The following is a 12,404-nucleotide window of genomic DNA, read 5'->3' on the forward strand; positions in this document are numbered from 1 at the left end:
AAAGAGAGAATTAGGGGGAGTTATACTTAAATTTATCTTTTTTCACTTTGCAACCCAGGAATGTTTCTCCCTATCCTGACCTGATTCACAACAATTAACTTTTATTTTATTTTTTTTGCAGGTGGAAAAGTTGAGGGAGGAAGAACACAGAAACCCAAACAATGTGTATGAACATGTTTGTGAGAAAGAGGCAGGGATCACCACGACTCAGCAGACTCTGTGGGCGCCCTCATACCACATGCTGCAGGCAACCACAGCCAGGATCTTCCTTTTCCTTTCTCCCTCACCACTGGCACCCAGGACCACAAAATTCATTAAATAAATGTTTCTCGCTGCTTGTGAACTTGTTTTCCTTTCAGGCAACCTGATGACAGGCTGGGTTCTTAGGCTTTAACAGCCCATGATGGGAATTTTTAACTTAAGCAATTATAAAATAAAAATGTACTGACGCTAAAGACACCTTTATAAACCTGTCACTTTAATCTTTCTTCATGACTTCTTGGTTTAACTAGGTAGCTATATAGTCACATAAAATTTCACTGAAAAGTTATATGCGTAGCAGTTGTTAGTCATGAAACAGCTTTTAACACTGGACTTCTCATTTATTCTCAGACTGAAAATCTAAGTGATAGCAACATTTAACAAAACCTCTTGGAAGGCTTACAGATGATTTTTACTTTGTAAAGCATGTGCATGCTTTGTAAAGCTTTCTCATGCTTCAATAAACCAGAAGTAATGACGGGGGTGCACATTTTCTTACTTAAAACTTAATACTGGGAACAAGAGAACTAGCACGTTGCTACAGTCTCATCAACAACTCTGAAAAGGCAACAAGCCAATGCAAACAAATATGGTTTTCCAAAAATACCTGATAATACTTCTAAATTAAGAGCTGACTTCAAGGGAGTGGGGAATAAGGAGAGAGTTCTTAAAGGATATAAAATTACAGCTAGATAGACATTAAATTCTAGTGTTCTGTAGAGTGCTCTATAGTTCACCACATTATTATGTATTTTCTAATTAGCTAGAAAAGAGGTTTTTAAATGTTCCTAACACAAACATACAGTAAATGTCTGAGGTGACAGATATGCTAATTACTCTGATTTGATCACTATACATTATTTCAAAACAATACTATGTACTCCATAAAAATGTTATGTGTCATTTTTAAAAAATCTTGTTAAAAAACTGATCAAATTCATTTTAAAATACACTCTACAAGTATAGTAATTTCTGGATGCCTATTTAATGAAATATAAAGAAAAAATACTGAATATCTAACTGGTTCAAAGTCAAAAAATAATATAGATTCTACAAATTGAGACTATTTGAATAGGAGTAATTTCCAAAAGCAATCATTAGTTTACTACTTATTCCTTTGCATTCATATAGCAGATTCCTAATACTCAGGTTGAAAACATGCTTGATAAGACCTACTAATTAAAATGGTAAAACTGGAACACTGTTCAGTTTTGAATGTTAAAATTTAAAACCCTACAAACTCAAAATAAAATTACAAAAAACTAAGGCTGGGTATACATTTCTTCATTTGCCGCTCTGACATTCACAATAATTAGATACAGATAGGAAATTTTTCAGTCTCTGTAGTACATACACCAAATATACATGCAACTTGTTGCTGTTCAAGTCTGAAATTCTCTTTTCAGTTAATATATTTACTGACCTCTTCTGGGACTCTCATGATTGAAGAGAATGCCATTCACTGCAAAGAGATTATACGCCTCACGGAAGTTCACCACAATCCAATAGGCATAGAGTTTTGCTGCCCCTGTTGGAATAAATTTTTTAAACAATGAAGTTTGTTATAAAAGACAGTGATTTTCACCCATTTTAAACAGTAACAACTTGCCAAAATAATAATCTGTAATGCATCAAAATACAAAAAAGTATCAAAAACCAAAGACAAAATAAAGGTTCTGACGCCAGTTAATTATGTTCACCAGGAAATATTTTAAGAATTTCTTACTTTTGTAATGCCCACAATGCACTATGTGACAATCTAATTGATTGAATCTTTCTTAGATCTTATTCTCTCTCATTCTCTCTCTCTCTCTCCTCTTTTAACTTTTGAGGAATTGGAAAAAAATGGGGATCTTAACATTCCAAATATTTTGAAATTTTATCACTCAAGTCTTTCATTAATATTCTCTTTACAAATGTATTAGACATAATAGTCTTTTTTTTTTTTTTAAGGTTTTGAGCTCAAGGAAACTTTCATGGAAAATAAACATGAAATCTTATCACTTCAGTATAACCTCAACAGTTTAGAAAAAGCATCACATTGGGTCTGATTTTCCATTTAAAGCGATCTGTATGGAAGGGTTGAACGAACATGGGTTGGTGAAGTGAGGCGGTAATTTCACCCCCAAGGTAATGGCAGCAAATACTTGCAGTTAGCAATGTATAAAGGTATGCTTCTCAACAAGTTCAGTCACTTTACCTTAATGTTAACTTCACACCCAAATGACTTCAGCCGTGAGACATGAACAGAATGAAAGAAAAAACACACACCTCCCACACCCACAGATAATGCCGCACATGCGCTCAGGTGTGCACACGCATTCTCACCATAGGGTGACCGGGGATAGAAAGGGGTGGTCTCCTTCTGGGGTATTTCCTGCACTTTCCCATAAAGTTCACTTGTTGAGGCTTGGTAGAACTTCACAGAGTTGATAAGGCCACAAGTCTTAACTGCATCTAGAAGTCGTAGAGTGCCAACTCCATCAACATCTGCAGTGTACTCAGCGAGGTCAAAGGAAATCTGGAAAAAGCAGGCGGCGACAGGGCTGCATTAATAGCTTCATAGCACAAAGGTCCTGTCAGTAGGGGCAGAGACTACAATTTTACACACTGTGAAATGTTGGTGAGAAAATATTACTTTCTAACAGCACAGTAAGAATGTGGATGTCATCTACATATAATATCAAAAGGCTAAAAATATCTTAATTCCTATTAATTGCCTATGGTAATGTGAAGAACACTTTAACTGCCTTTCTACTACTCCGAATTCTAGGCTAGAGTCCCTAGGGCATAGTCTATTATAGGGAAAACCCTATTCCTCAGAATTATATGGAATGTTCCTTAAAAATTCAGTTTGAACCAATCTCTTGGGGGGTAGGGACCTAGGAAATTTACATTTTTAATGAGCCCCAATTGATTTTTATGTACAGAGTAGTTTTGGAACATGTGCTTTAGAACACAGTTGAATTTAAAAAGGGTTGTTTTATTTTCTATTTTAAAGGTAAAATAATGAATTTGTAATCTATTACACGAATGTATAATCTTTTTTTTAGTATGAGACACAGAGCAAACAGCAAGATGCTAATGTATATATGAACCAACTTCTAAGAGAATGCTGAGGAATAATTCAATATTTTGCAGTTCTTTAGAGTACTTTTTAAAAACAAGTGTGACTGATAAGCTTTCTGAAATCGTTCTATTTACATATGATGAACAAAATAACCTAACATTAAACCCTCTAAAATAATAAGGCTCAAAATCTTTGTTACTGGTTTATTCATAGGCTAATATAACTGGGCACAGTGCAAACAGGCTTCCCCTGCTGCCTTGTGAATCTTCACCTGGAAAAACCCCTCTGAGGGGCAAGGCCACTGGCCTTCGTTACTGCTGGGTCTTGCACATGTGCCCTGGAGCAGAAGCTGTCCCTTGGTACATGCAAATGGTATTCAGGCCACCGCTCACCAGGGACCCTGTTTAGACCACTAAACTCATGTGATTTAGGCCTGTGAGTAAAGGTCACGTGGCTGCCAGGAAACCAAAAGAAAAAAAGTATGTTTCATCCACAATCTTTCAAAAGGCAAGAAAGCAAATTTGGAAGCCTGTTATTTTTATTCTTTTCTAATAACAGTGTGTTAAGATATAATTCACACCCATAAAATTCACCCTTTTAGACAATTATAATTCAGTGGTTTTTAGTACATTCACAGTAGTATATGCAATCAACACCATCTAAGCCCAGAACATTTTCATCACCCCAAAAAGAAATTCCATACCTAGTACTCAGTACCTTAGTACCTAGTATCAGCAGCCACTCTCTGATCCCCAACTTCAACTCTGACCCCAGCAGCCCTGTCACTATGTATTTGCCTACTGTGGATATTTCATACAAATGGAATCATACAACAGGTGGCTTTTAGTGACCGGCTTCTTTCGTTTGCTATGTTTCCATTTTGGTTGAGTATATACCTACGAATGTAGTTGCTGGGTCACACAGTAACACTATATTTAACATTTTGAAGAACTACAGACCATTTTCCAAAATGGCTGCATCATTTCACATTCTCACCGTCAATTAATAAGAGTTCCAATTTCTCCGCATCTTATGTAGACTTCTTGCTGTCTTTTTTGTTATATCCATCCTAGTGGTGTGAAGTGGTATCTCAGTGTGGTTTTTCTTTTTCCTGATAAATAATGTTCAGCATCTTTTCATATGCTTATCAGCCATTTGTATCTTGTCTTTGTAGAAATGTGTATCTGAGTCCTTTAGCCATTTTTAAATTGGGTCATTGGTTGAGTTGTAAAAGTTTTTTCACATATATACACACACACACACACACACACACATATATATTCTGAATACAAGTCCCTTATCAAATCTATGACTTGTGATCTTTATTTATTTATTTATTTTGTTGAGATGGAGTCTCGCTCTGTCACCCGGGCTGGAGTGCAGTGGCCGGATCTCGGCTCGCCACAAGCTCCGTCTCCCGGGTTCACGCCATTCTCCTGCCTCAGCCTCCCGAGTAGCTGGGACTACAGGCATCCGCCACATCGCCCGGCTAATTTTTTGTGTTTTTAGTAAAGACAGGGTTTCACCGTGTTAGCCAGGATGGTCTCAATCTGCTGACCTCGTGATCCGCCTGCCTCGGTCTCCCAAAGTGCTGGGATTACGGGCCTGAGCCACCATGCCTGGCCTTGACTTGCAATCTTTTCTCCCATTATGATGGTTGTCTTTTTACTTTTTTTTTTTTTAAGATGGAGTCTCGCTCTGTTACCTAGGCTGGAGTGCAATGGCGCAATCTCAGCTCACTGCAACCTCCGCCTCCGGGATTCAAGTGATTATCCTGCCTCAGTCTCCTGAGTAGCTTGAGATTACAGGCGTGCACCACCATGCCTGACTAATTTTTGCATTCTTAGTAGAGACGGGGTTTCACCATGCTGGCTAGGCTGGTCTCAAACTCCTGACCTCATGATCCACCCACCTTGGCCTCCCAAAGTGCTGGGATTACAGGCATGAGCCACCATGCCTGGCCTACTTCCTTTTTTTTTTTTTTTTTTTTTTTTGAGATGGAGTCTCGCTCTGTCACCCAGGCTGGATTGTAGTGGCACGATCTCGGCTCACTGCAAGCTCCACCTCCTGGGTTCACACCATTCTCCTGCCTCAGCCTCACAAATAGCTGAGAATTCAGGCGCCTGGCTAATTTTTTGTATTTTTAATAGAGACGGGGTTTCACTGTGGTCTCGATCTCCTGACCTTGTGATCCGCCCGCCTCGGCCTCCCAAAGTGCTGGGATTACAGGTGTGAGTCACCGCACCCTGTCCCCCACCCCCTTTTTTCTTTTTTTTTTTAAGACAGGGTCCCATTATGCTGCCCAGGCTGGAGTACAGTGGCTGCCCAGGCTGGAGTACAGTGGCTATTCACAGGCACAATCATAGCAAACTACAGCCTCAAACCCTGCTTAAGTGATCCTCCTACCTCAGCCTCTTGCTGAATAGCTGGGAATACAGGCACATGGTACAGTGCTGGGCTAATGTCTTTTCACTTTCTTACTGGTGTCTTATGAAGCACAGAAGTCCCATTTATCTACTTTTTATTTTGTTGCGTGTGCTTTCAATGCTATATCTAAGAACACTTTACTTAAACCAAGATCATGAAGATTTACTCCTAATGTTATATTCCAAGAGTTTTATAGTTTTGTCTCATGCATTTAATTCCATGATCCATTTTGAGTTAAATTTTGTGTATGGTTAGGGATCCAACTTCATTTTCTGCAGATGGATATCTAGTTGTCCCAGCACCATTTGTTGAAAAGGTCAGTTTTTCCCTGTTGAATGGTTTTTGCACTGGGTCATTTTGTTATCAGGAAAAGCCACGGCCTTATTTTGAGGAAACAGTGTATTGAGAAGGCCTTGGGAGAGGGGGTGTCAGGGCTCTGGGACCACTGGTAGTGGTCACTGAGCAGATCACTCAACCACTTCTGCTGGCTGTAGTTTCCTCACCACATCAGTGCCACAACTGTAATTTATATGACACTATACAATTCAAAAGTGCTTTTGTTCGGGCTTTTAACAATCCTAGGAGAAACAGAAACTACGTCCTGAGGTTCAGAAAGATGGAGCTGCTAAAAGCCACACTGCCTAGGAGCAGCAGAGCCAGGAATCCAAGCAAGTCCCTGGATGATGCTCACCACAAAAGCCGAATTCAGCCACCCCCTCTGTGAGGGTCTCATAAAAGCCAGAGGCTCTGAGGAGAAACACGTGCACACACAGACACACACAACTGCCTGCGCTTTCCAGAGATTTGTAGATTGCAGATTAAGAAACCTTAAACTAGATCTTCCTGAATACCTTCTCTGACATCAAGTGTCTGTATTCAAAATATTTTTAGGTATAAGTTCTTATCCCATGGTATTTGCACTCTTTTTCAAGGGACCAGTCAAATTTGAACAATAATGAGAATGTTGTGAGTTTTTTTCTCTTTCCTTGACTAGGTTTTCATTTATGTACATGCTGCCTGAACAGCTCCAAGAAGGAATAGCTAGTATTTTTTAAGTACTCAGTACCAGACACATGCATATCATCCTAGGCATTTTGCGAGTATATATTATTTAATCCTAAGAGCAGGTAAGTATTTACACTGACACAGAGAAGCTACAGCAAGTGGTGGCACCATATGTTGTATTCGTGGTGAACGTTCTATACATTGATTAGATTACACACAGGTATGTCACATTCACAGTGAACCACATGTCCTAGCATAAGCACCTTAACCGTTAGAACATAGAATAAGGAAACTGTACAACCTGAAAGTTTTCACTTATGCCAGGGAATCCAATTTAGATAACTAACAGGTCATTATTCAGAGCACATACCTCATGGAAAAGAATTAAGCACCGTTAGACTAAAGATAGTAAATAAGATAGGGGAGTATGGGGGGAAGGATGGTTGCATGTTTGCAGATTTTGAGGTAACTCCAGAGAGAATTAAGCACATGTATTTGATGTTCAACATGCTACAGGATAAGATTAGCTGATAAAATCTAACTGATTATGAAGTGTTTTATAATATAAAGTAACAAATAAAGTGGTTTCCTTAAAAAAGAAAATCTGAACAGTATGTTGTGACTGATCAACTCCTAAAGCTTACAAGTGTTGGCCAGGCACAGTGGCTCACACCTGCAGTCCAACACTTTGGGAGGCTGAGGCCAGAGGGCCAGTTGGGCCCTGGAGATCAACACCAGTCTGGGCAACACAGAAAGGTCCTGTGTCTACAAAAAAAATTTAAAGTAAAAAAAATTAGCCGGCCGTGGCGGCACACACCAGTGGTCCCAGCTACTCAAGAGGCTGAAGCAGAAGAATTACCTGAACCCAGGAGGTTGAGGTTGCAGTGGGCCATCATCATGACACTGCACCCCAATCTGGGCAACAGAGCAAGACTCTGTCTCAAAATGAAATGCAGGTTAAAAAAAAAAAAAGAAAAGAAAAGAAAGAAAGATTTCTTCAGTCTCCCGAGTGGCTGGGACTACAGGTGGCCGCCATCAGGCCTGGCTAATTTTTTTTGTATTTTTAGTAGAGACGGGACTTCACTGTGTTAGCCAGGATGGTCTCGATCTGCTGACCTCATGATCCACCTGCCTCGGCCTCCCAAAGTGCTAGGATTACAGGCATGAGCCACTGCGCCTGGCCAAAGAAAGATTATTTTTAAGTAAAATTAAAGGTTAGGAGTGTGATTCTGAAACACATGGAAACATGGAAGGTCCAGAGAGCTACAGTTCACAGGTCAAATCTGACCTACCATCTGCTTCTGTAATTAAGTTTTATAGGGCACAGCCCTAACAAACACTCATTTGTTTACAGGTTTCCTATGCTTGTTTCCACACTATGACAGCAGACTTGAATAGCTGCAACACAGGTATTTCCCATGAAGCCAAAAATATTTACTCTCTGGACCTTTACAGAAGCAGCTTCCAAACTCCCGAAACTAAACCACAGTTATAACTGGGAGCCAAAATGAGTAGGGTTTTGGTGGTGGTTGTTTTTTATCATTATCTTTTTCTCTACCTTCTCAGTACTATGGGATGATTATGAAGTATATTTCCAATCACAAAGAAAGTTGCATTTTCAGAGGCATGCAGACCAAGTTAACAGTAAAAATCTTCTTTCACCTAATAAGGAGAAGAAAAAATTGGACTGATAAAAAAACAAGCCTACAAAATACTGCCCAAACTCGCTTTCTTGAAATATTTTCTTCAGTGGGCTCCCATATCCCCATATTCTTCCAGTTTTTTTTCCACTCGATTGGCATCAATTCTCCAGGCTGTTGTGCCACTGCCCGCCGGTCTACCAGGTCCCCTGCACCCCGACTCCAGCCCTGGGCGCAGTGCTGAGGTTTTTCTACCCCAACCCACCCTCCAGCTGTGTCATCACTCAGTCTGGGGTCTTAATTCACCATCTGTCCAAATGGGCCCAAAGGCCCACCTCCAGGGCACCTCTTGGAGCAGCAGCCTCTCATATGTTCCTGTGCACTTGCTGTACCTAATGGCATGTCACACTGAGATGGCCCCAAAGAGGGTTCCTGAAGCTGTCTCCAAAGCTCTTCTTTCCCATGGCCCTTCCCTCTGTGTAAATAGCACCCATTCCAAACAAAACCTAGAAATCTTCCCTAACACTTCCTTCCCTGTGCAGCTTACTGAAATCTAACCAGTTCCCACCACTTTGCCCACACCTTAATTTAGTCTGGCATCACCTTTCATGGGAACCACTGCAAGGACCTCTAACTGGTTCAATTTCAGTCCTTCCCCACCTGACATCCTGGTACTTGACCTCATAACCTACCACACTCATCCCCCACTACGATGATGCGGCCTCTCCGGCCACCTGTGGTCCTACTCTGGTGTCAGCTGGTCCTGCCTGGAGCCTTCATGCTGCTGACCCCTCTGTATGCTGTGCCCCTCACCACTTCCCTGCCTCCCTCTCTAAAAACATCCCATGCTTGCCATTCTATGCTTATCCACCCCTCTCTTTATCTTGCTTCATTTCACCTTAATTTTAAACTCGTATTTTATCTGTTTACTTATTTATGATCTAGCTCCCCCATTAAAATGTAAGCTCCATGAGAGCTGGGTTTCATCTTGTTCTCTGCAGTGTCTCCCATGCCTGAAGCGTGGCTTGGCACAGTATTTGCTAAGTGAACGAAGACAGTGTGTAAACTAATGAGAAATCTAAATGTCAAATACACAAACATCAAAATAAAAACACAAAAGCCAGTAGGAAAGAAAATGCGCTATCAGAATAAAACAAATTTGATAATTTAATATCACTGAAATAAAAGGTAAAATTTCAAAGGGCAAGACAGATAAAACTATATAAATTTCAAAGCTTTAGCATAACAACAACAATAGTTTTAACAGTTACACTATATAGTCAGAATTCAGAGTGCAGAAGAAGAATCTTAGACATAATTGAAGTGCAGGTGGGAGAAGATAGTTACTAAAATATCCAAAGACACGGTGATGGGATATTGATTCTTAAGGCGCAGTCAGGGCAGTCTCAGAGGCGAGTAGTAAAGCCGGAGAAATGACAGAAAAATTTAAAGTCATAGGAAACAGGAAATTTAAGTTCAAATATAAAGTTAATTACTCTTATCAACATTCAAAGATATAAACAGATATCCAAAGAATTGACCTCATTTATTTATGAGTGGTAAATCACAGCCTTTCTTAAAGCAAACAGAAAATCAGAATGAGTCCTTTAAATGGGCTGAAAGGGATAAGATATAGATGCTGAAAGTTCACATGCCAATTCTGTAGTCTACAACATGGAATGTAGATCCCAGGTGCTTTTAAAGCCACATCAGGGAAGACCTGAGTTCACTGTGCTAGGCCTCACAGCAAATAAAACAAATGATAACACTCATTCCAGGATCACTGAAGCCCTTTTACCTCTCCAAATTCATTATAACTAAATGTTAATTTTATAACTATGTGAAATTGAACAGAGATGAAAGAGGGCATTCTAACCAAGTAGGACAAGATAAACGCCACTATTAACATACAGTACATTGACCAGTCATAACAGTGACAGACTATTACTTACATTAGATGATTACAAGAGAAAACAGACTGTGTCTGGTTAGTGGAGCGGTTGTCATGTGTTGGTAACTATGGTGCTCACAGCTTTACGTATTTGAAATGGCCACCAAAACTGAATCCTTGAGGTCAAAATGTCACACACTGTGACTCTTTCCCCAAGAAGCACAGCAAGTAACCTTCCAGCTTCTGAAGTCAGGATCTTGGATGATCCTGAGAGACTGCTGATCAGGCACCATTCTGGAGCTCTCTGCAAGGCCCACTCCCAACTTAGGGGGTTTAGAGTGTTCCAACTCCTCCCCTGGGTCCTGAGTCTCTCATAATGGACTAGCTCTCTTCCTCAATGGCAGTCTGGGAAGTAAATTTCGGGTTCCGAGACAGAGAGGCAGCTCTAGTCATCGGAGTCTAGTGTGGGTGGTTTGCCAGGGCTGCCCCACTGTGGCTCCCTCATATTTCCTCCTCACAGACGTACTCTTACTTCAAAATATTAATACAACTAAAGAGCACACATTTTTAAAATTCTGAAATCTACTGAAAGCAAAAGCTAGGGTAAATGAAAAAGATCACAAACAGCCCCTACCCCACTAGTCTGTAAACTCTACAGGCGCAGGGCCCTTGACTATTTCTGTTCACCATTAAATCCCCAAGAATTGCACAGAGGTAAAAATACATCTGTAATTTTAAAATAGGAAGCCATGTGAAGAGAAGTTTCATTTATTTATAAGAAATTAGATGAAATATATATTTAAGTATCCTGTAAATGTTAATAGAAATATTATCTTCTGAAGTGTAAATGAATTAAGGGAAAGTATTTGAATAACAATTTTAGTAAGGAAAAACATTTCAAACACAGCAGAAGAGAAGTACATAACAAATTAATGAGTAAGGCTGAACACTTTTCAGGCTTTTTAGCTGAAACAAGAAGAATATATGTAGGAATGTGAAGATAGGCAAAATTGCTTATAACATACGTTGTTTGCCTCTTCAGACCCGTATGGTTCAGCGGGGCGGCCTCTAAGTTCCAAGCGATTTGTCCTTTGCAGTTTGATTTCCTGCCATCTCAGGGTCTTGGTGTTTGCCCCTTCCCTCTACTCAGAACATTTTCCCCAGGGTTCACGCCTCCCTTCCTGCAGCCAAGAGGATTCCTGGACCTGGCCATCTCTACTTTCACCTCATCCTCCCCTGGCGTGCTTCACTTAGGAGAACTCAGTCCATTGGACTCTTAAGTACAGAGAAAGCATCTTCATCGGTTTAGCAAGCTTGTAAGCTTCACGAGGTTAAGGGCTCTGTTCACTTTTTCTCATTGCTCCTACCACTTAGAAGAATACCTGCCACATGGAAAGTACTCAGGAAATATTACTTGAGTGAATAAGACAGTATTTGGTCTGAAGCTTAGGCATAGAATTCCCCAATGATTTCAGTACACAATTAAGAACGGAACAAACTTTATATATGGAGCAAATTCCATTTAAAAAATCTCAACGAATGAGCCAAAGTTTCCTGACTACAAATGTGGTGTCGGAAAAAGAGATTTGTCTGCAAAAGAACTAAATGTGGTAAAAGATAACCAGAGAACAGGAAATCTTTTCCTCTAACATTTGATTTCACAGACACAAGAGGAGGCTCATGATACCAGTGAGCTGGAAATGCGTAAGACCACACAAGCAGCTGCACTGTTTACTGCTTCTCTGTAAGTGAAAGTTATTAATCAAGGACAGCAACAATAAAACATTACTTTCCATCATGGATCAGTTTTTCCCAGTTAGCAGCTCAGCAGAGCTGACATTTATTTAGCAGCTGGAGCCAGATGCAAATCTTCCCCCCCCGGCGCCCCGGCTCCAGAGCTGGACAGGAATTAGGCAGGTGTGGACCTAGAAGCACTGCAGCTCAGTGGGCAGGGAAGGAATCGAGAGAAGGTGCACCCTACCATGAGCAGGCCACAGGTTCTGATTCCAGGAAATCCAAAGGTGAAAGAGACAGGCCTTGCCTTGCCCTCCTGTAGCCTTCCTTATGGGTGTCGATTAGACAGGGTTTGAAGAGGCTACAAAAGGGAGGC

The 12,404-nt window shown here is 40.5% G+C and overlaps 1 protein-coding gene across 2 annotated transcripts in view; it reads right to left on the reverse strand.

The window, feature by feature from the left end:
- GMDS (GDP-mannose 4,6-dehydratase) overlaps window positions 1–12,404 on the reverse strand; it is a 1,107,103-nt gene that overhangs the window by 344,892 nt on the left and 749,807 nt on the right. For both annotated transcript variants that reach the window (XM_050787265.1, XM_050787264.1), the window contains 2 exons: window positions 2,590–2,782; window positions 1,685–1,789 (listed from right to left, as the gene is read on the reverse strand). In XM_050787265.1, the coding sequence (XP_050643222.1) occupies window positions 1,685–1,789; window positions 2,590–2,782 (298 nt within the window). The remainder of the gene's footprint in view (window positions 1–1,684; window positions 1,790–2,589; window positions 2,783–12,404) is intronic.

Source organism: Macaca thibetana, chromosome 4 (genome assembly GCF_024542745.1).
Source record: "Macaca thibetana thibetana isolate TM-01 chromosome 4, ASM2454274v1, whole genome shotgun sequence".
NCBI lineage: Eukaryota > Metazoa > Chordata > Mammalia > Primates > Cercopithecidae > Macaca > Macaca thibetana.